The sequence below is a fragment of the Pristiophorus japonicus genome, chromosome 20, assembly GCF_044704955.1.
Source record: "Pristiophorus japonicus isolate sPriJap1 chromosome 20, sPriJap1.hap1, whole genome shotgun sequence".
Classification (NCBI taxonomy): domain Eukaryota; kingdom Metazoa; phylum Chordata; class Chondrichthyes; family Pristiophoridae; genus Pristiophorus; species Pristiophorus japonicus.
This window is the reverse complement of record NC_091996.1, coordinates 83765308-83787501: the sequence shown is the minus strand read 5'-3', so window position 1 is coordinate 83787501 and position 22194 is coordinate 83765308. Positions and strand designations below refer to the sequence as shown.

At 51.1% G+C, this 22194-nt stretch overlaps 1 protein-coding gene across 4 annotated transcripts in view; it reads left to right on the top strand.

Annotated features, from left to right (window-relative positions):
• LOC139232635 (phospholipase D1-like) overlaps positions 1 to 22194 on the top strand; it is a 120283-nt gene that overhangs the window by 82831 nt on the left and 15258 nt on the right. For all 4 annotated transcript variants that reach the window (XM_070863073.1, XM_070863074.1, XM_070863072.1 and 1 more), the window contains 8 exons: positions 4246 to 4324; positions 6267 to 6377; positions 8813 to 9001; positions 10341 to 10536; positions 13069 to 13187; positions 15196 to 15309; positions 17708 to 17812; positions 18792 to 18880. In XM_070863073.1, coding sequence (XP_070719174.1) covers positions 4246 to 4324; positions 6267 to 6377; positions 8813 to 9001; positions 10341 to 10536; positions 13069 to 13187; positions 15196 to 15309; positions 17708 to 17812; positions 18792 to 18880 — 1002 coding nt within the window. The remainder of the gene's footprint in view (positions 1 to 4245; positions 4325 to 6266; positions 6378 to 8812; positions 9002 to 10340; positions 10537 to 13068; positions 13188 to 15195; positions 15310 to 17707; positions 17813 to 18791; positions 18881 to 22194) is intronic.

The following is a 22194-nucleotide window of genomic DNA, read 5'->3' as shown; positions in this document are numbered from 1 at the left end:
AACCTCCTGCAACTACAAAGAGTTTCTCCTTATTTACGCCATCAGAAACCTTGCGATCTTTGGCCCTTCACGATTAGTTGAGTTTTTCCACCAGAAATGCAGCACGTTGTCACACTTAGGGCCCAAGTTTCCACACGATAAAAAACGGGCGCCCCTCCGAGCTGGGCGCCCGTTTTTCGCGCCTAAAACGGCGCCGGAAAAAAAAAGAGCGATTCTGGAGCGTTCTGCAGCTCCTTGTCTGCTTGGCGCGGCGCCCAGGGGGACGGAGCCTACACTCGCGCCGATTTTGTAAGTGGGAGGGGGCAGGTACTATTTAAATTAGTTTTTTTTCCTGCCGGCAACGCTGCGCGTTGGAGCGTTCGTGCATGCTCAGTGTGAAAAAAAATTGGCACTCGGCCATTTTTGTAGTTCTTTGTAGCTGTTTAGTTTTTGAACATTTTTTAATAAAAGTACATTGCCATCAGCACTGAGGCTTCTTGTAGCAGTGAGAAGGCTGCAGGAAGCCTCAAAGTTGAGGCAGTCGTTTCCCGACAACCTCCCCCTTTTGCCGTCGGGATATGGCTCCTCAATTTCTGAGGCTTCCTGCAGCCTTCTCTCTTTCCCGCCAGCCGTCTGGAACGGCTCCATTCCCTCCCCCCGGCCCGCGTTCGATCGGCTCCCTCCTCTTCCCCCCCCCCCCCCCCACCACCCCCCCGGCCCGCGTTCGGTCGGCTCCCTCGTTTTGTGAGGCTTGCTGCACCATTCTCCCTGGCTGAAGCACTTTCACACAGGTAGGAAGATGGTTTATTTAATCTTTTCTTTGCTTATAAATGTTTATTCAAGTTGGATTTATTTGTATAAGTATAAATAAGGATTTATTCTACAAAAATCTTCACTTGCTCCATTCTACTTTAGTTTGGAGTACGTTTTCACTGTGGAAACTTTCAAATCAGACGTCAGTGGCCGGACACGCCCCCTTTTGAAGAAAAAATTCTGTTCCAAAGTAGAACTGTTCTACCTGACTAGAACTGCAGAAAAAAAAATGTGGAGAATTGCAAATTCTAAGATAGTCCGTTCTCCACCAGTTGCTCCTAAAAATCAGGCGCAAATCATGTGGAAACTTGGGCCTCTAGAGTTAAAGGGGACGTTGTGTGATCATGGAACAGATAATTGGCCTAAGGGACAAGTGCTGAGGGCTTTCTCGTCGTAGAAACGTAGACAATAGGTGCAGGAGTAGGCCATTCGGCCCTTCGAGCCTGCACCACCATTCAATAAGATCATGACTGATCATTCACCTCTGCACCCCTTTCCTGCTTTCTCTGCATACCCCTTGATCCCTTTAGCCGTATCTCACTCCCTTTTGAATATATCTAATGAACTGGCCTCAACAACTTTCTGTGGTAGCGAATTCCACAGGTTCACAATTCTGAGTAAAGAAGTTTCTCCTCATCTTGGTCCTAAATGGCTTGCTCCTTATCCTTAGACTGTGACCCCTGGTTCTGGACTTCCCCAACATCGGGAACATTCTTCCTGCATCTAACCTGTCCAATCCCATCAGAATTTTATATGTGTCTATGAGATCCCCTCTCATCTAAATTCCAGTGAATATAAGCCTAGCCGATGCAGTCTTTCCTCATATGTCAGTCCTGCCATCCCGCGAATCAGTCTGGTGAACCTTCGCTGCTCTCCCTCAATACCAAGAATGTCCTTCCTCAGATTAGGAGACCAAAACTGAACACAATATTTAAGGTGAGGCCTCACCAGGGCCCTGTACAACTGCAGTAAGACCTCCCTGCTCCTATACTCAAATCCTCTCGCTATGAAGGCCAACATGCCATTTGCGGCCTTCACCGCCTGCTGTACCTGCATGCCCACTTTCAATTACTGATGTACCATGACTCCCAGGTCTCGTTGCACCTCCCCTTTTCCTAATCTGCCGCCATTCAGATAATATTCTGCCCTCGTGTTTTTGCCACTAAAATGGATAACCTCACATTTATCCACATTATACTGCATCTGCCATGCATTTGCCCAACTGCACCTGATTTTGAGTAGCTTGAAACTCCAAAGCAGACGAAAGCAACGTGAAACCGGTAAACATTGTCATACCCTCCCCCCTCCCCCCCCCCCCCCCCCCCCAGCGCGCACAAGAGAATGGGTCAGGTCAGGATTAAGCACTGCGTTGGGAAATGTGCTGGTCAACCTACGAAGGGCAAGAAATTTCCTTATTGTGCGACTCCCATTATCGCCTCCGGATGGCGCTAGCGGGGCGCAAACCTGTTTTCGCCATGGCGGGGGTGGGTGGGGGTGGAGCTGGTGGCGGCATTACCGGCAGAGACGTTGACACGGTAGCGCCTGGGTTTCCACGCAACCGCCGATGAAGTCATCGACATGCGCCGCAAGCCCTTTGCGGCCCGTGGTGGAATTTGGCCAGTGTCGTGCGAGCGGGTGCCGGCGCCAGCCTAGCGGGTCGCGAACCGGGCAGATCTCCGCTGCCGGGACAGAAAGGCGTTGGCGTTATGCGGGGAAGCCGTGTCGCGCCGCCGATCCCGCCCAAGTAGCGCCCCCCCCCCCCACAATACCGCCCCAACAGGAAGCAGACACGCAACATTGCTCTCCACTTCCTGCGAGGGGTGATATCCCCAATTTCACTTCCGGGGCGGGACCTGCGTCCCGGGCGAAGAATGTCCGGCCTCGGAGAGGGGTTACCGCCTCCTTCCCCCCCCCCCCCCCCCCCAACCGGGGAAATCGGGAATTTCGATCTCCAACTGTTTTCAGATCCAGATTTCAAGGGACTCCAGGGACGTTATGGGGACAGGGCAGGAAAGTGGAGTTGAGGTTGAAGATCAACCGTGATCTCATTGAATGGCGGAGCAGGCTCGAGGGGCCGAATGGCCTGCACCTGCTCCTATTTCTTATTTCTGTAAGCTGGGTATGGCCAACAGCGATTTATCGTGGGACCAGCCTCTCTGAAGCTTGACGATGCCACATCCAATAACGTTTGGGCCTTGCATGATTTTAACACCCTCAGGTTCTCAAGTTCCTGACTCGCAAGTCATCTTGGACCCGTTGAGATTTTTCCGACACACACAATGGCCATTTTCAAGAAAAGCCCATCGATATCATCTCTGTATTAATTGGAGCACTCTTTCAAAGAGTTGGCACGGGCCCGATGGTCCGAATGACCTCCTTGTGTGCTGTGAGATTCTGTGAGTTGTGCAGGAACAAGTGAAAATGGAGCTTTCTCATCCTATTGACGTCCCCTGGGCTGTCAGGCCATGGCCAAACACTTGTGCCATCTTGGCCACGATATTAATGTCCACCCATGCAAAGAAAATGACTGACTGAGTAAAACCATCCTTCTGTGAGGTGAGAGTAGAACGGGTTTCATACAATCTCAGAAATTTACAGCACGGAAGGAGGCCATTTCGGACCATCGTGTCCGCGCCGGCCGACAAAGAGCCACTCAGCTTAATCCCACTTTCCAGCTCTCGGTCCGTAGCCCTGCAGGTTACGGCACTTCAGGTGCACATCCAAGTACTTTTTAAATGCGGTGAGGGTTTCTGCCTCTACCACCCTTTTCAGGCAGTGAGTTCCAGACCTCCACCACCCTCTGGGTGAAGACATTTTCCCTCAAATCCCCTCTAAACCTCCCCCCAATTACTTTAAATCTATGCCCCCTGGTTGTTGACCCCTCTGCTAAGGGGAATTGGTCCGTCCTATCCACTCTATCTAGGCTCCTCATAATTTTATACACCTCAATTAAATCTCTGCCTCCTCTGTTCCAAAGAAAACAATCTTTGCTCAGAGCTAAAATTCTCCAGTCCAGGCAACATCCTCATAAATCTCCTCTGTACCCTCTCCAGTGCGATCACATCTTTCCTGTAATGTGGTGACCAGAACTGCACGCAGTACTCCAGCTATGGTCTAACAGGTGTTTTATACAGTTCAAGCATAACCTCTCTGCTCTTATATTCTATGCCTCAGCTAATAAAGGCAAGTATTCCGTAGGCCGCCTTAACCACCTTATCTACCTTCAGGGATCTGTGGACCTGCACTCCCAAGGTCCCTTTGTTCCTCTACACTTCTCAGTGTCCTACCATTTAATGTGTATTCCCTTGCCTTGTTAGCCCCTCCCCAAATGCATTACCTCACACTTCTCTGGATTGAATTCCATTTGCCACTGTTCTGACCAGTTGTTTTTGGTCATGATGCTCGGCACTGAAAGAAATCGAACTAACATGGCATTGTCTTTTCTTGTTTCAGGCTGAGCCCCGAGATCTACCTGAAAAGACCAGCAAAGGACAACTACTGGAGGCTGGACAACCTTCTGAAACGCAAAGCGGTGGGTAACAGGTCTGACTAATCGGGAAAAGCAAGAATTTCACCATTTGATAACATTACATAGGCACAGAAACGGGCCATTCGGCCCAACCTGTCCATGCCGGTGTTTATGCTCCACTCGAGACTCCTCCCATCTTTCCTCATTTAAATCTATCAGCATAACCCTCTATTCCCTTCTCCCTCAGATACTTGTCCAGCCTCCCCTTAAATGCATCGATACTATTCGCCTCAACCCCTCCCTGTGGCAGCGAGTTCCACATTCTCACCGCTCTCTGGGTAAAGAAGTTTCTTCTGAATTCCTTTATTGGATTTATTAGTGAGATTAAAACTTCGTTCAAATTTAAATTCTGGTCCCAGGGGTGATGATGCACTCCAGTCCCTCCGGCGTCCACCTCTCGCGGAAGGCCGTGAGCGTACCGGTGGACACCGAGTGCTCCATCTCCAGGGACACCCTGGCTCGGATGTAACCGCGAAAGAGAGGCGGGCAGTTGGGCTGAACAACCGCCCGCTGCCTGGACCAGTTAATGGACACCTTGGCCAGGCCCAGGAGCATTCCTACGAGGAGGCCTTCCGACCTGCCCGCTCCCCTCCGCACAGGGTGCCCAAAGATCAGGTTTCAATGATGGACCTAATATCCCAGGTCCCAAACTACATCGTGAAGGGCGGAAGATACCTGTAGGTGGATTTTTTTAACGTGGGGTGACCGTTGCACACCAGCCACCACACGGGCTTGAAAGAGCTAGGTCTTGATCCAGTGGCAAGGGTTAACCAGGACCACTGGAGACCTGCTCTGCTGCACAGGCCTAGTGCGCACACACATCGCAGTGTTGTCTGGCCCGTGCTGCCCCTGGGCCCTCGCCTCTCCTGGGCCCCGATCACCTCGCTCCTCGCTCCTTGCTCCTGCTGTACCTGCCCACGCTCCAATCAGTGACTTGGACCTTGGTGACGTCCAATCCAGTTGACCTCTTCACAGCCGTCGCTCCCCAGCACGCGCTGTACCTTGAAGTGGTATATGCTGCTTTGAAGGCCCCAACCGATTGATCACACGATCGGTGCAACCTCACACACTGAACATACACATGGAACACGACCTCCTGAACAGCTCTACAACTATTTTAATTTGCACCTGTAAATCAAGTTAATCAAGTGCCCCCTGGTTAAAGAGGGGGCACTAAGACCGACACAATTAAACGAATTAAACTTTGGACAGCCAACTAGTTCACATTAAAATTTGGTTGCCGGGGGTGATCCAATCCCTCCGGCACCCACCTCTTGCAGAAGGCCGCGAGCGTACCGGTGGACACCATGTGCTCCATCTCCAGGGACACTGGCTCGGATGTAACCGCGGGAGAGAGGCAAGCAGTCAGGATGAACGACTCCCTCGACTGCCCGCCGCCTGGACCGGTTAATGGCCACCTTGGCCAGGCCCAGGAGCAGTCCTATGAGGAGGCCCTCGGCACCAAAGATCAGGAGCGTGGGACTGAACTGCAGCCAGAATTTGAGGAGCAGCCCCCTTCAAATAATGGAATAGAGGCTGCAACCTCACACATTCCATAAAAACATGGAACACGGACTCCTCCAGACCGCAGAAGTCCTGTGAACATTCTCACCGGTACATACGTTACAGGCAGGAAGTCACAACTGGGCTGAGGCAACCGGGGCTCAATTTGATTTTTGTACTTTTCTAATCCAGCACAAGTAGAACTTGTGTATTTAACCCCTTGGCCACCTGTATCACACCACACCAGGGGGCCTACCTGTTGGAGTCCCAAGGGATCCCAGCATCCCTTGGGAGCACAGTATATAAGCAGGCCACCCACGAGGTACCCGCACTCTGGAGTCTTATTAAAGGAGCTAAGGTCACACTTGCTCATTGTAAACAGTACTCACGTTCATCCTTTATTGTGAACGTATCAGAACTTTTTTGGTGTCTGTGTTTTCAGGAACAGGGAGTGAAGATCTTTGTCCTGTTGTACAAGGAGGTGGAGCTTGCGTTGGGCATTAACAGTGAATACAGCAAGAGGACTTTGACCTCGCTCCATTCCAATATAACGGTACAGTTCCTGGTTCCTCTTTCAGCCTCTCGCATTGTTGCTTGTCTCCACTCTACAAGAGCAGGGAGGTTATGCTTGAACTATATAAAACACTGGTTAGGCCACAGCTGGAATACTGCTTGCAGTTCTGGTCACCGCATTGCAGGAAAGATGTAATTGCACTGGAGAGGGTGTAGAGGAGATTTACGCGGATGTTGCCAGGACTGGAGAATTTTAGTTATGATGAAAGATCGGATATGCTGGGTCCATTTTGTTTTGAACAGAGGAGGCTGAGGGGAGACCTGATTAGGGCGTATAAAATTATGAGGGGCCTGGATATAATGGATAGGAAGGTTGTGTTTCCTTTGGCAGAGGGGTCAATAAGCAGGGGGGGGACATAGAACATAAGAAATAGGAGCAGGAGTAGGCCATACGGCCCCTCGAGCCTGCTCCACCATTTAATACGATCATGGCTGATCTGATCATGGACTCAGGTACACTTCCCTGCCCGCTCCCCATAACCCCTTATGCCCTTATCGGTTAAGAAGCTGTCTATCTCTGTCTTAAATTTATTCAATGTCCCAGCTTCCACAACTCTCTGAGGCAGCGAATTCCACAGATTTACAAACCTCTGAGAGATTTAAAGTAATTGGGGGGGAGGTTTAGAGGGGCTATGATGTGAACTTTCTTTACCCAGAGGATGGTGGGGGTCTGGAACTCACTGCCTGAAAGGGTGGTAGAGGCAGAAACCCTCACCACATTTAAAAAGTGCTTGGATGTGCACCTGAAGTGCCGTAACCTGCAGGGCTACGGACCGAGAGCTGGAAAGTGGGATTAGGCTGGCTGGCTCTTTGTCGGCCGGTGCAGACACGATGGACCAAAATGGCCTCCTTCCGTGCTGTAAATTTCTGTGATTCTCCCTGCCGGCGATGCTGATGCTGGTTTTAGGGTACGGTAGCTTGGTGGTTACTCACGAGTAATCCAGAGGCCAAGAATAATGATCCCGAGACATGAGTTCAAATCCCACCACGGCAGCTGGGGAATTTAAATTCAGTCAACTAAATAAATCTGGTATAAAAAGCTTGTGTCAGTAATGGTGACAATGAAACTACCGGATTGTCGTAAAAACCCATCTGGTTCACTGATGTCCCTTTAGGGAAGGAAATCTGCCGCCCTTACCCGGTCTGGCCGATATGTGACTCCAGACCCACAGCAATGTGGTTGACTCTAAATTACCCTCTTAACCCCAGATCCACCTGATCCGACAAGGTCTAACTTTTAGTGGGGCATTTCATCTCCATAGGCAGTCCCTCGGAATCAAGGAAGACTTGCTTCCACTCTAAAAGTGAGTTCTCAGGTGACTGAACAGTCCAATACGGGAATTACAGGTGGGACAGACAGTAGTTGAAGCAAAGGGAGGGTGGGGAGTCTGGTTTGCCGCACGCTCCTTCCGCTGCCTGCGCTTGGTTTCTGCATGCTCTCGATGACGTGACTCGAGGTGCTCAGCGCCCTCCCGGATGCTCTTCCTCCGTTTTGGGCGGTCTTGGGCCAGGGACTCGTGTATTGCTGCAAGTGCTCTACTCGGAACTCCGACACGGCAAGCGAGCCCCAGGTGGGCAGAGGAAACGTTTGAAAGTCTCCGTGATAAAGTGCAACATCCCCACCGGCACCTGAGAATCCCTGGTCTGTAATGTCTGTCCCAATTGGCTGTTGTATCTGATTATACTTAAAACTGCCGCTCCTTAATAAAATGCTTTATAACTTTTAATACCCTTTGGCTAATCTGTGTGAGACATGTGATCCTAATTTAACAGAATATTCTTGAAGTCCTACTTGATAGCTAAATGCTCAGTTTGTCCCCAGCAGTTGGCTTTACATCTTGGAACATATTCAGCAAATGCGATTTCTGATAGTGTTTGCGTTGAGTTGTGGTTCCCTTGGTTGATTGACTGCAATAATGGACTCGTCTGTTTTCCCATTTGCACACCGAGTCTGCAAGGCTCAACTTGCTTTCTCATCTTAACACCTCGTCCCCAAAAAGTGTGCCCCTGGTGTGGTTCCTTTGTTGTCCGGTCTTTTTACAGACTTGGTGTCTCCAGTGGCCTTGTATTCCCCACCCTGGTCAATCAGGTTCAGGGCCTCATTGAACAACTCTGTTGTTGTTATGCATGAAGTCAGTTTTATTTGCTGAGCACAGGATGTCCTTAATTGTCCAGCTTAATTCCAAAAGCTTGGATTAATCAATTTTTAGTTCATGGTCTCCTTCTGTGCTTTTCTGAAGATTAGTAACTCTACAACCAGAGCAGACTCCACATCTGCTGGCCCGCTCAGATGGGATGGCTGATCGTCTTGAGTTGTCCTTTTTGTGAGGGCCTGCCATCCTCTCCCGTGGGCTCGCGGCCCGATCTGGAAGTAGCGGAAGCTCTAATGTTCTTTCCCCCTGGTTCTTTTGGCAGGTGATGAGGCACCCGGACCACGTGTCATCGACCGTGTTGCTGTGGGCACACCACGAGAAGCTGGTGCTGGTCGACCAGACAGTGGCGTTCCTCGGCGGACTGGACTTGGCCTACGGAAGGTGGGACGACCAGGAGTACCGCCTGACCGACCTGGGGACCGCGCAGCCGGAGAAGTGCACCTCCGACCAGGTACGTACGAACCGCTGTTCATTTCGAGTGCTTTTTCCCCCTCCTCCGTAGCACAACCATGGCCACCTCTTTCCCACCCCCGTGACATCAGGACATCGCTAGGCTATCGCCGAGCCGAAAGTCGCGATCCCGAAAATGGGCGATGTTCCAGCGACCATGAAGGCTGACACTTCGTCAAGGCTGGAATCTGTGACCTGAGTGGAAAGTCAAGCCCAATAGAACTAGGAGCAGGAGTAGGCCATTCGGCCCCTCGAGCCTGCTCCGCCATTCAATAAGATCATGGCTGATCTGATCGTGGACTCGGGTCCACTTCCCTGCCCGCTCCCCATAACCCCTTATCCCCTTATCGCTCACAAATCTGTCTATTTCTGTCTTAAATATATTTCAATGTCCCGGCTTCCACAGCTCTCTGTGACAGCAAATTCCACAGATTTACAATCCTCTGAGAAGAAATTGCTCCTCATCTCAGATTTAAATGGGAGGCCCCTTATTCTAAGATCGTGCCCTCTAGTTCTAGTCTCCCCTATCAGTGGAAACATCCTCTCTGCATCCACCTTGTCAAGCCCCCTCATAATCTTATACATTTTGAAAAGATCACCTCATTCTTCTGAATTCCAATGAGTAGAGGCCCAACCAACTCAACCTTTCCTCATAAGTCAACCCCCTCATCTCTGGAATCAACCGAGTGAACCTTCTCTGAACTGCCTCCAAAGCAAGTGTATCCTTTCGTAAATATGGAAACCAAATCTGCATGCAGTACTCCAGGTGTGGCCTCACCAATACCCTGTATAACTGTAGCAAGACTTCCCTGACATCGCCCCCCCCCCCTGCCCCCCTGCCTCAGCTCATCTGTTGCTGAAGCCCTCATCCGTGCCTTTGTTACCTCCACACTTGACTGTTCAAATGCACTCCTGGCTGGCCTCCCACATGCTACCCTATGTAAACTAGAGGTGATCCAAAACTCGGTTGCCCGTGTCCTAATTTGCACCAATTCCCGCTCACCCATCACCCCTTGTGCTCGCTGACTTACATTGGTTCCTGGTTAAGCAATCCCTTGATTTTCAAAATTCTCATCCTTGTTTACAAACCCTTTCATGGCCTCGTCGCCTCCCTATCTCTGTAATCTCCTCCAGCCCCACAACCCCTCCCACGCCGAGATATCTGCGCTCCTCTAATTCGGCCCTCCTGAGCATCCCTGATTATAATCGCTCCACCATTGGTGGCCGTGCCTTCAGCAGCCTGGGCCCCAAGCTCTGGAACTCCCTCCCTAAACCTCTCCGCCTCTCAACCTCTCTCTCCTCCGAACGTAAGAACCAATGTCTACAATGTAACCCCCTAGGTCGACAATGGCAATGAGAAGGAACAGGAGAAGTGTCGGGGGAGCGAGGGCGCCGGGGTTGAGGTGAAGACGGAGTGCCAATCTCGCTGCTGGCCAGAATCGTCGGAGTGCAACGTCGACGGGAAGTTCTGGCTGGGAAAGGACTATTGCAATTTCATTCTGAAAGACTGGGTGCAGTTGGACAAGCCTTTCGATGGTAAGGACCGCTTACTGTTGGTTGGAATTTGGCCTTTTTCCCAACACTCTTCCCAGAAGCATCGTCTCGGATTCTACAAGCCCAATGTTTATGCACGACATGAATAGGGTAATGCGCAATGGGAATAACTGATATCCATGCCTGCCTTATCTCACACCCGAGACTATGTGGGCCTCCTGTTGGGTTTTTGTGGGATGCTGATGTCCATCCTATGTCATTACATTGAGGTTCCACCTCGCTGACATCAACCGTCTCCGCCCCTGCCTCAGCTCCTCGGCTGCTGAGGACCTCATCCATGGCTTTGTTACCTCCAGACTTGACGACTCCAACACACTCCTGGCCGGCCTCCCACGTTCTACCCTGCATAAACTAGAGGTGATCCAAAACTCGGCTGCCCCTTGTCCTAACTCGCATCGAGTCCCGCTCGCCCATCACCCCCTGTGCTCGCTGCCCCGTGTCCTAACTCGCACCGAGTCCCGCTCACCCATCACCCCCTGTGCTCGCTGCCCCGTGTCCTAACTCGCACCGAGTCCCGCTCACCCATCACCCCCTGTGCTCGCTGCCCCGTGTCCTAACTCGCACCGAGTCCCGCTCGCCCATCACCCCCTGTGCTCGCTGACCTACTTTGGCTCCCGGTTAAGCAACGCCTCGATTTCAAAATTCTCGTGCTTGTTTTCAAATCCCTCCATGGCCCTCGCCGCTCCCTATCTCTGTAATCTCCTCCAGCCCCACAACCGCCCCCCCTCCCGAGATGGGCGCTCCTCTAATTCTGCCCTCCTGACCATCCCTGATTATAATCGTTCCACCATCGGTGGCCGTGCCTTTTGTTGCCTGGGCCCCAAGCTCTGGAACTCCCTGCTTAAACCCCTCTACCTCTCTTTCCTCCTTCAAGACGCTCCTTAAAACCTCCCTCTTTGCCCAAGCTTTTGGTCACCTGTACTAATTTCTAATTATATGGTTCGGTGTCAAATTGTTTCTCTTTCAACACTCCTGTGGAAGTGCCTTGGGACGTTTCACTACATTAAAGGCGTTATATAAATTCAAGTTGTTGTTGTTGTATTATCGGACAGTCGTGCACTCCAATACAAGGACTAGGAAACATCGAGGAAGGCAAAGAACCTGCATTCATATAAGCGCCTTTCATGATCTCCAGATGTCCTAAAGCGCTTTACAGGCACTGAAGCACTTCCGAAGTAAATTCACTGTTGTACTGCAGGGAAATCCATCAGATGATTTGAGCACAAGCAAGGTCCGTCAAACAGATATGAGACTCGTAGAATGGTTACAGCACAAAAGGAGGCCATTCGGCCCGTCGAGCACATGCTAGCTCTCCAAGCGCACCTCAGCCAGTCCCACTCCCCCGCCCTTTCCCCGTAGCCCTGCAGTTTTTTCTTTTCTTCAGGTACTTATTCAATTTCCCTTTCAAAGGCTACGATTGAGTCTGCCTCCGCCACCCTCTCGGGCAGAGCATTCCGGATCCTAACCACTCGCTGTGTAAAAACATTTTTCCTCATGTCGCCTCTGGTTCTTTTGCCAGTCGTCTTAAATCCGTCTCCTCTGGTTCTCGACCCTTCCGCCAATGGGAACAGTTTCTCTCTATCTACTCTGTCCGGATCCCTCATGATAAACATAGAAAATAGGTGCAGGAGTAGGCCATTCGGGCCTTCGAGCTGCACCACCATTCAATAACTTTCTATGGCAGAGAATTCCACAGGTTCACAACTCTGAGTGAAGAAGTTTCTCCTAATCTCGGTCCTAAATGGCTTACCCCTTATCCTTAGACTGTGACCCCTGGTTCTAGACTTCCCCAACATCGGGAGCATTCATCCTGCATCTAACCTGTCCAATCCCATCAGAATTTTATGTTTCTATGAGATCCCCTCTCATTCATCTAAATTCCATTGAATATAAGTCTAGTCGATCCAGTCTTTCTTCATATGTCAGTCCTGCCATCCCGGGAATCAGTCTGGTGAACCTTCGCTGCACTCCTTCAATAGCAAAAATGTCCTTCCTCAGAGACCAAAACTGTACACAATATTCAAGGTGTGGCCTCACCAAGGCCCTGTACAACTGTAGTAAGACCTCCTTGCTCCAGATAATGACCAGATAATCTGTTTGTAGGTATTGATTGAAGGATAAATATTTGCCCCAGGACACCGGGGAGAACGCATCTGCTGTTCTTCCAATAGTGGCCATGAGATCTTACCTGAGAGGGCAGACGGGGCCTCGGTTTAACGTCGCATCCGACAGATGGAACCTCCCAACAGTGCAGCGCTCCGTCAGCACTGCATTGGGAGCGTCAGCCTGGATTATGGACTCGTGTTTCAGAAGAGTGACTTGAACCCACAACCTTCTGACTCTGAGGCAAGAGAGTGCTGCCCCCTGGAGCACGGCTGACAGTTGCCGTTACAGGCTAAAACTAAAAGCGGAATTTATTTACAAATAAAATTACAAGGAGCTTGTGCCATTTTACTCCAGAAAGGGGAGGGGTGATAATCTGATATTTACTTTTTTTCCTTCCTCTACCTGCAGACTTCATTGACCGAAGCTCAACTCCACGCATGCCGTGGCGTGATATTGGCGTGGTTGTCCATGGGGGAGCGGCACGTGATGTGGCGCGGCACTTCATTCAGCGGTGGAACTTCACCAAGGTCATATTGCTATAGCAACAGAAAACCCGTGTGTGACATTTGTCAGCGGTTGACGGAGAAACATTCTGTAGTTGACTCTTCGCGTCCTGGTTGACCCTGAGCTGTGCATCTGACCCCCTCCCCATATCCTCTCCCATGACCAAGATCACCTACTTCCATCTCCGTAACGTCTCCCGTCCCCGCCCCCTGCCTCATCAGCTCACCTGCTGCTGGAACACTCGCCCGTGTCTTTGTTACCTCCAGGCCTGACTATTCCAGTGCCAGCCTGGCCAGCCTCCCACTTTCCAGCCTCTGTAAGCTTGAGCTGATCCGAACCTCTGCTCCTCATAGCCATAACTCGCACAATGTTCTGTTTACCCATCACCCCTGTGTGCTCGTTATTCGGCAATAGCTACCCAGCGATGCCTCAATTTTAACATGCTCACTCCTTGTGCTGAAATCCCGAACCCCTGCCATTTTCTGTAACCTCGGTGAGTCCTACAATTCTGGACTCTTGCGCATCCCCCGAATTCCATCACTCCACCATTGGCGGCCGTGCCTTCAGCTGCCTGGGATCTAAGCTCTGGAATTCCCTCCCTAAGCCTCTCCGCCTCTCTCCTCCTTTTTAAGATTCTCCTTAAAACATAGAAACATAGAAAATAGGTGCAGGAGTAGTCCATTCGAGCCTGCACCACCATTCAATAAGATCATGGCTGATCATTCACATCAGTAGCCCTTTCCTGCTTTCTCTTCATACCCCTTGATCTCTTTAGCCGTAAGGGCCACATCTAACTCCCTCTTGAATATATCTAACGAACTGGCTTACCCCTTGTCCTTAGACTATGAGCCCTGGTTCTGCACTTCCCCAACATCAGGAAAAATCTTACTACCTCTAACCTGTCCAGTCCCGTCAGAATTTTATATGTTTCTATGAGATCGCCTCTCATTCTTCCAAATTCCAGTGAATACAGGCCCAGTCGATCCAGTCTCTCCTCATATGTCAGTCCTGCCATTCCGGGAATCAGTCTGGTGAACTTATCTCTTTGACCAAGCCTGTCCTAATATGTCCTTATGTGGCTCAGTGTCAAATGTTGTCTGATAACATACTTGTGAAGCACCTTGGGACATATTGACAACATTAAAGGCGCAATATAAATGCAATTAGATGATTGCTGATCTATACCTCAACTCCGTCTACCTACCATGGCTCTGTATTTCTCAATACCCTTCTCTAGCACACAGCTATCATACAGTAGTGCAGCACAGAAGGAGGCCATTCGGCCCATCGAGTCTGCACCTACTTTCGAAGAGCGATCCCGTCAGTCCTAGCCCCCCCGCCCCCACTCTTTCCCCATATCCCGGCAATTTCTTTCCCTTCGAGTATTTATCCAGTTCCCTTTTTGAAGGCTGCTATTGAATCTGTATCCACCACCCCATCACTCCAAATCCTAACCACTCGATGCGTGATAAAGGTTTTCCTCACATCGCCTCTGGTTCTTTTGCCAATCACTTTAAATCTGCACCCTCTCGTTATTGACCCTTCGGCCATTGCAAACTGGTTCTCGTTATTTACCCTTGACTAACCCCTTCATGATTTTGAATACCTCTATCAAATCTCCTTTCAACCTTCTCTGCTCCAAGGAGAACAACCCCAGCTTCTCCAGTCTCTCCACGTCACCGAATTCTCTCATCCCTGGAACCATTCTGGTCAATCTCCTCTGCATCCTCTCCCAAGGCCTTCACATCCTTCCTAAAGTGCGGTGCCCAGAATTGGACACAATACTCCAGCTGATCATCCATGATCTTATTGTATGGTGGTGCAGGCTCAAAGGGCCGAATGGCCTACTCCTGCACCTATTTTCTATTTTTCTCCATGGGGCCAAACTGATGTTTTATACAGGTTTAGCGTAACTTCATAACTTCAACCACAGTTTCTATCAAGCCCGCTGATATCCAACACCTCATACACCAAATATGTGGAAAGCAATGCTGGAAATGTCGTAACCCCAGGTATTATTTTTAATTTTAGATTGTCAAACCAAAGTACAAGCCAGCATGCTTCCCGTACCTGCTGCCCAAGTCCCACACCACCGCTGACAACCTACCGTTTGTGATTCCAGGCTCCGTACTGACTAACGTTCAGGTGGGTGACTGAGACAGCAAGCATTGGTAAAGCTTGTCTTTTGCTCCTGTTTATCTGATTCATTAACAAAAGCTGCATTAGTGTCGTAGGAACACGAACACATTGCATCAAGTGTCAGCTTGTGGCTCAGTGGATAGCACACTTGTCTCCGCAAGATCCTGCAAATCCCCTGGGAAGACAGGCACACCAACATCAGTGTCCTTGTCCAGGCTAACATCCCCAGTATTGAAGCACTGACCACACTTGATCAGCTTCGCTGGGTAGGCCACCTAGTTCGCTTGCCAGATACAAGACTCCCGAAGCAAATGCTTTATGTGGAGCTCCTTCATGGTAAACGAGCCAAAGGAGGACAGCGGAAACGTTATAAGGACACCCTCAAAGCCTCCCTGGTAAAGTGCGACATCACCACTGACACCTGGGAGACCCTGGCCGCAGACCGCCCGAGGTGGAGAAAGTACATCCGGGAGGGCGCTGAGCTCTTCGATTCTCGACGCAAAGAGCATGAAGAGGTCAAGCGCAGGCAGCGGAAGGAGCGTGCGGCAAACCAGCCCCACCCACCCCTTCCCTCGACAAATGTCTGTCCCACTTGTAACAGGCTCTCGTATCGGACTGTTCAGCCACCAAAGAACTCACTTTGGGAGTGGAAGCAAGTCTTCCTCGACTCCGAGGGACTGCCTATGATGATGATGAGCACACTTGCCTCTGGAGTCAGAAGATTGTGGGCCCAAGTCCCACTCCAGCGACTTGAGCATCATCATCATAGGCGGTCCCTCGAACGAGGATGACTCGCCTCCACATGATTTCACAGATGGTTCAATGAAGGACCCGATGTTCCAGTCCTGAGCTCCAATTGAATTTTTTTAACGCGGGGTGGCCGTTGCACACCAGCCACCACACGGGGCTTGACAGAGCGAGGTCTTGGTCCAGTGGCAAGGGTTAACCAGGACGATTGGAGACCAGCTCTGCTGCAGGGACCTAGTTCGCACACATATCGCAGTGTGGGCTGGGCCCTCGGCTCTTCTGGGCCCCGTACCCTCTCTAGCCGCTCCTCCGTCACAAACATTCACCGCATGTCGGACTTGCAACAAGTGATCAGGGATCGTGGCTGAGATTTGGCGGGTGATCGTGACGGGGATTCAGCGAATGTTTGGCACGGAGGTGCGGCAGGAGATCATGGCGGAGGTGCAGCAAGTGTTTGTGTGACGGAGGAGTGGTGAGGGATCGTGGTGGGCTTGAGCACATAAATCCAGGCTGACACTCCCAGTGCGGCGCTGAGGGAGCACCGCACTGTCGGAGGTGCCGTCTTTCGGATGAGACATTAAACCGAGGCCCTGTCTGCTCTCTCAGGTAGATGCAAAAGATCCAATGGCTGCTACTTCGAAGAAGAGCAGAGGGAGTTCTCCCCGGTGTCCTGGGGCCAATATTTATCCCTCAATCAACATAGCAAAACAGATTATCTGGGTCATTATCACATTGCTGTTTGTGGGAGCTTGCTGTGCGCAAATTGGTTGTCGCATTACCAACATTACAACAGACTACACTCTAATAAGTATTTCATTGGCTGAAAGCGCTTTGGAATGTGCTGAAAGGCGCTATATAAATGCAAGTCTTTCTTTCTATCAGAACCAAAGTCATTCATTATTTCTCTGCTACCCTACAGTTGAACTATAATTACACAGGAGGAAAAGTTGCATTTTATAGTCTAGATGTCAGCTGTGACTCAGCGGGTAACACTCTCGCCTCTGAGTCAGAAGGTCATGGGGTTCAAGTAAGACATAATCCAGACCGACGCTCCCTACTGTAAGTGCTGAGGGAGCGCTGCACTGTCAGAGGTGCTGACCTTCAGAAGGGACGTTAAACCGAGGCCCTGTCTGCCCCCTTGGGTGGACATAAAAGAATCACACGGCCACTATTTCGAAGAAGAGCAGGGGGAGTTTGGATATTAAGGGATTATGGAGACGGTGCAGGAAAGTGGAGTTGAGGTAGAAGATCGGCCATGATCTCATTGACCGGCGGAGTAGGCTCGAGGGGCCGAATGGCCGACTCCTGCTCCTATTTCTTACGTTCTCAAATCGGGGAATTCCAGGATTTAGTGCCAAGACCGTCGAAGGGAATTGAGATGAGGCCAGGGTGGGAGGGACGCGGAGGTTGGGGAGGGTTGTATGGCTGGAGGAGGCACCTATGTTCCTATTCAATCGATCCATTTGGTTGCTGGCCAGATCTGCTCTAGCCAAAATAGATGGGCCTTGTCGACGTATCTCCATTGAGGTGTTGGGAGGGGTCCAGTTGGATATAGAAGGAGTCACATCCTTCAGTAAGAGCGCAAAGCTCGGAGCCAGTCTAAAAGGGGTGTTAAATAATGGATGGCTTTTAAAAATTTGTTTCTCTTTTCTCCCAGGTCCTCCGATCAGTGGAATGTTGGTCTGCGGGATCCAGCGAAAATTCCATCTACAATGCTTACCTCCACATCATTCGTGACAGTCAGCACTTCATATATATTGAGGTAGATCTCATTGCCAGCAACTGTGTGATCAGCATATTCAGCTAGCGATTAATTACATCCAATTTTACAGCCATTCGGCCCAACAGGTCTATGCCACTCCACCGTCTACAGGCTACAAGTCAGGAGTGTGATGGAACAGTCTCCACATGTCCGGATGAGTGCAGCTCCAACAACACTCCAGAAACTCCGAACTATCGTTAATGTTGTCTGCTTGATCAGCACCCCGTCAGCACTGACCATCTCCAACAAGCGAGAGTCTAACCACCTCCCCTTAACATTCAACGACATTCCCATCGCCGAATCCTCCACCATCAACATCCTGGGGGTCACCATTGACCAGAAACTTAACTGGACCAGCCACATAAATACTGTGGCTGCAAGAGCGGGTCAGAGGCTGGGTATTCTGTGGCGAGTGTCTCACCACCTGACTCCCCAAAGCCTTCCCACCATCTACAAGGCACAAGTCGGGAGTGTGATGGAATACTCCCCACTTGCCTGGATGAGCGCAGCTCCAACAACACTCGAGAAGCTCGACACCACCCAGGACAAAGCAGCCCGCTTGATGGGCACGCTACCCACCACCTTCAACATTCACTCCCTCCACCACCGGCGCCCCCTGGCTGCAGTGTGCACCGTCGACAAGATGCACTGCAGCAACTCGCCAAGGCTTCTTCGGCAGCACCTCCCAAACCCGCGACCTCTACCGCCTAGAAGGACAAGGTCAGCAGGCGCCATGGGAACACCACCACCTCCAAGTTCGATAAGAGAGAGCGGGCAGGGAAGTGGTGTTGAGGCCAGGATCAGATCAGCCATGATCTTATTAAATGGCGGAGCAGGCTCGAGGGGCCAGTTGGCCTACTCCTGCTCCTTATTTCTTATGTTGTTATGTAAATGGCTGGGAGGGGAAATGTTTGCGTATGTGTCGCTTACCTCCGACACATCCTTTGTGTTTAACTTCTCTCTGTCCGTTCCCTCTTAGAATCAGTTCTTCATCACCTGTGCCGATGACCGCTATGTGTACAACCAGATCGGAGACGCCATTGTGGGGCGAATTCTCAAAGCCCACAAGTGAGTTTTTACAAAGTAGCGGGGGTGGGGGGGGGCGAAATTTGGCTGTTTAGGGCCAGAGAGGGGGCGGTAAGGGGCCGCTGAACACCTCCCGTCTGTCAGCGCTTGCCGCAAACTCCAATGGAGGTTCAGCGGTGGCGCTGACGGTTTGCGCCGCACTCGCTAGCCCCGCCCACTGGGTGACATTATCGAGTGCGCAATGCCGCCCTGTAGCTCCGCGTTTGCTAAATTGGCTTCTTGGCCTGCCGTAGCACCCAGCGCTGAGACCGACGGCTGGGGGTGGCGGGGGGAGGAAGTAGTCGGTCCGGTGATGATCCCGGGGCGATAACGCCCGGAGAGCTGAAATTTCACTTTCTCAGCTTTTGTTTATTTGTCGCAGTCGTGGGGAAGGGTGGGTGAGGTTTTCACTGGGATTTTTCTTTCCATCTTCAGGCGCTGGGAATACCGCCAACCCAGCGGCAAATAATTGAGTCGGCCTCCTGCGCTATCGCTCCGTTACCGCCAGAGGAGGAGTGGGGAACGCTTAAGAACATAAGAAATAGGAGCAGGAGTCGGCCATTCGGCCCCTCGAGCCTGCTCCGCCATTTAATAAGATCATGGCTGATCTGATCATGGACTCAGCTCCACTTCCCCGCCCGCTCCCCATAACCCTTCACTCCTTCATCGCTCAAACATCTGTCTATCTCTGCCTTAAATATATTCAATGACCCAGTCTCCACAGCTCCCTGAGGCAGCAAATTCCACAGAATCACAACCCTCAGAGAAGAAATTTCTCCTCATCTCAGTTTTAAATGGACAACCCCTTATTCTAAGACTATGTCCCCGAGTTTTAGTTTCCCATTTGAATGGAAACATCCTCTCTGCATCCACCTTGTCTAGCCCCCTCATAATCTTATACGTTTCGATAAGATCACCTCTCATTCTTCTGAACTCCAATGAGTAGAGACCCAACCTAATCAACCTTTCCTCATAAGTCAACCCCCTCATCCCCAGAATCAACCGAGTGAACTGCCTCCAATGCACTCCCCTCTTGGGGCGAAATAACCGAATATCCCCCCGGCAACATCACCGCCTCAAAGCAGGCAGCACCGAATTTCTAAGCCCCCGGACCGCCAAATGACTTTGCCTCAATACACGGACCTTCCTGCAACTATTTTTGGGAACATTTAAATCAAGTACCCCCCTTTTTTTTTAAAAAAAAAGGGCACTAGAGCACATAATCCAAATTAACATGGGAACTTTATCAAATCAAATTAAAATCCTGTTTCCGGGGGTGATGATGCACTCCAGTCCCTCCGGCAACCACCTCTCGCGGAAGGCCGCGAGCGTACCGGTGGACACTGCGTGCTCCATCTCCGGGGACACCCTGGCCCGGATATAACCGCGGAAGAGAGGCAGGCAGTCGGGCTGAAGGAGCCCCTCGACCGCCTGCTGCCTGGACCGGCTGATTTGCCCCCTTGGCCAGGCCCAAGAGCAGTCCCACGAGGAGGCCCTCCAACCTGCCCTGCTCCCCTCCGCAGGGTGCCCAAAGATCAGGAGCGTGGGACTAAAGTGCAGTCGGAATTTGAGGACCTTCTTGCAATATCCAGCACGAATTAATTCCGGAGACGGTACTCACCAGGACGCACTAAGCAGTAAAGCTCCAATTTAGCAGGCGTTCAACTTGACACAGCCAGGAGTTTCCAGCTTTATTCATCCCTCCATGGCTCTCGCTCCCCCCTCCCGATCTCTGTAACCTCCGCCAGCCCCAAAACCCCTCCCGAGATCTCTGCGCTCCTCCAATTCTGGCCTCTCTCCCATCCCCGGTTTTTCAACGCTCTGCCATTGGCAGCTATTCCTTCAGCTGCCTGGGCCCCAAGTCCGCTCCCTGAAGCTCTCCACTTCTCTCTGCCTCTCCCTCCTCCTTTTAAAATGCACCTCTACAGCTCATCTCGTGGGCTGGGCTGGGTCATATAATACTTTGGCTAGGCCACAGCTGGAGTACTGCGTGCAGTTCTGGTCGCCATATTATAGGAAGGACGTGATTGCACTAGAGTGGGTGCAGAGGAGATTTACTAGGATGCTGCCCGGAATGGAGAATCTTAGTTATGAGGACAGATTGGATAGGCTGGGTTTGCTCTCATTGGAACAGAGGATATTGAGAAGAGACCTCATTGAGGTGTATAAAATATTGAGGGCCCTGGACATAGTGGATAGTAAGGGTCTATTTCCATTGGTGGAGGGGTCTATTACGAGGGGGCATAGTTTTAAGGTGGTTGGTGGAAGGTTTAGAGGGGATTTGAGGGAGGGGCTTCTTTACGCAGAGGGGATCTGGAACTCGCTGCCTGGAAGAGTGGTGGATGCAGAAACCCTCACCACTTTTAAGAGATGGTTGGATGGGCACTTAAAGTGCAGTAACCTGCAGGGTTACAGACCTAGAGCTGGTAATTGGGATTAGACTGGATAACCTTTTGTTGGACGGCGCAGATATAATGGTAAGTACTGCGGGGAATAGAATACGGCCAGGGTGATCTCCTGGACTAGTTTCGATCGCCTGGATGGGTCGGAGAGAAATTTTTCCCAGATTTTTTCTCCCTTAAATTGGCCTGGGTTTTTATCTGGTGTTTGCGCCTCCCAGGAGATCACATGGCTCCGGTTGGGGTGGAGTGCAGAACGTTTCAGTTTTAGGGGTGTCGCAGTTGTGTGAGGTGGACCGGTTGGGCCGGGTGCTCTTTACCTTTCCGGCATTATTCAAGGGTTTATTTGTAACCTTCAGGGCTGCTGACCGAGGGCCGTGCGGCTCTTTGTCGGCCGGCACGGACACACTGGGCCAAAATGGCCTCCTTCTGCGCTGTAAATTTCTAAGTTTCTGTATAAATGCAAGCTGTTGTTGGTACGGATCTCATTGCATTCCCCCTCTGGCAGAGGAGCCAAAGGGAAACCTGTTGGTGCAGGAAGTGGTTAGGATCTGGAATGCACGGCCTGAGGGTGGTGGAGGCAGACTCCAATCACCTACTTGCAAAAGGCAGTTGGATAAGTACCTGAAGGGCAACAAATTTGCAGGGCCACGGGGACAGGGTGGGGGGAGTGGGACTGGCTGAGGGGCTCTTGCAGAGAGCCGGCACGGGCTGAATGGCCTCCTTCTGTGCTGTAAGCGTTCTGTGGTTCTATGGGGAGAGAAATTGATTATTGTCACGTTTGGGGGGGGGGGGGTAATATTTGAGACGCGGGAAATTTAGGGCCAGGCACTGATGTTTCCACTCCCCCCCCCCCCCCCTCAGAAAAATTGGGTTTAGCGCTCCGGGAAGGAAGTGGAGCTAAATCAAGAGTTCCAC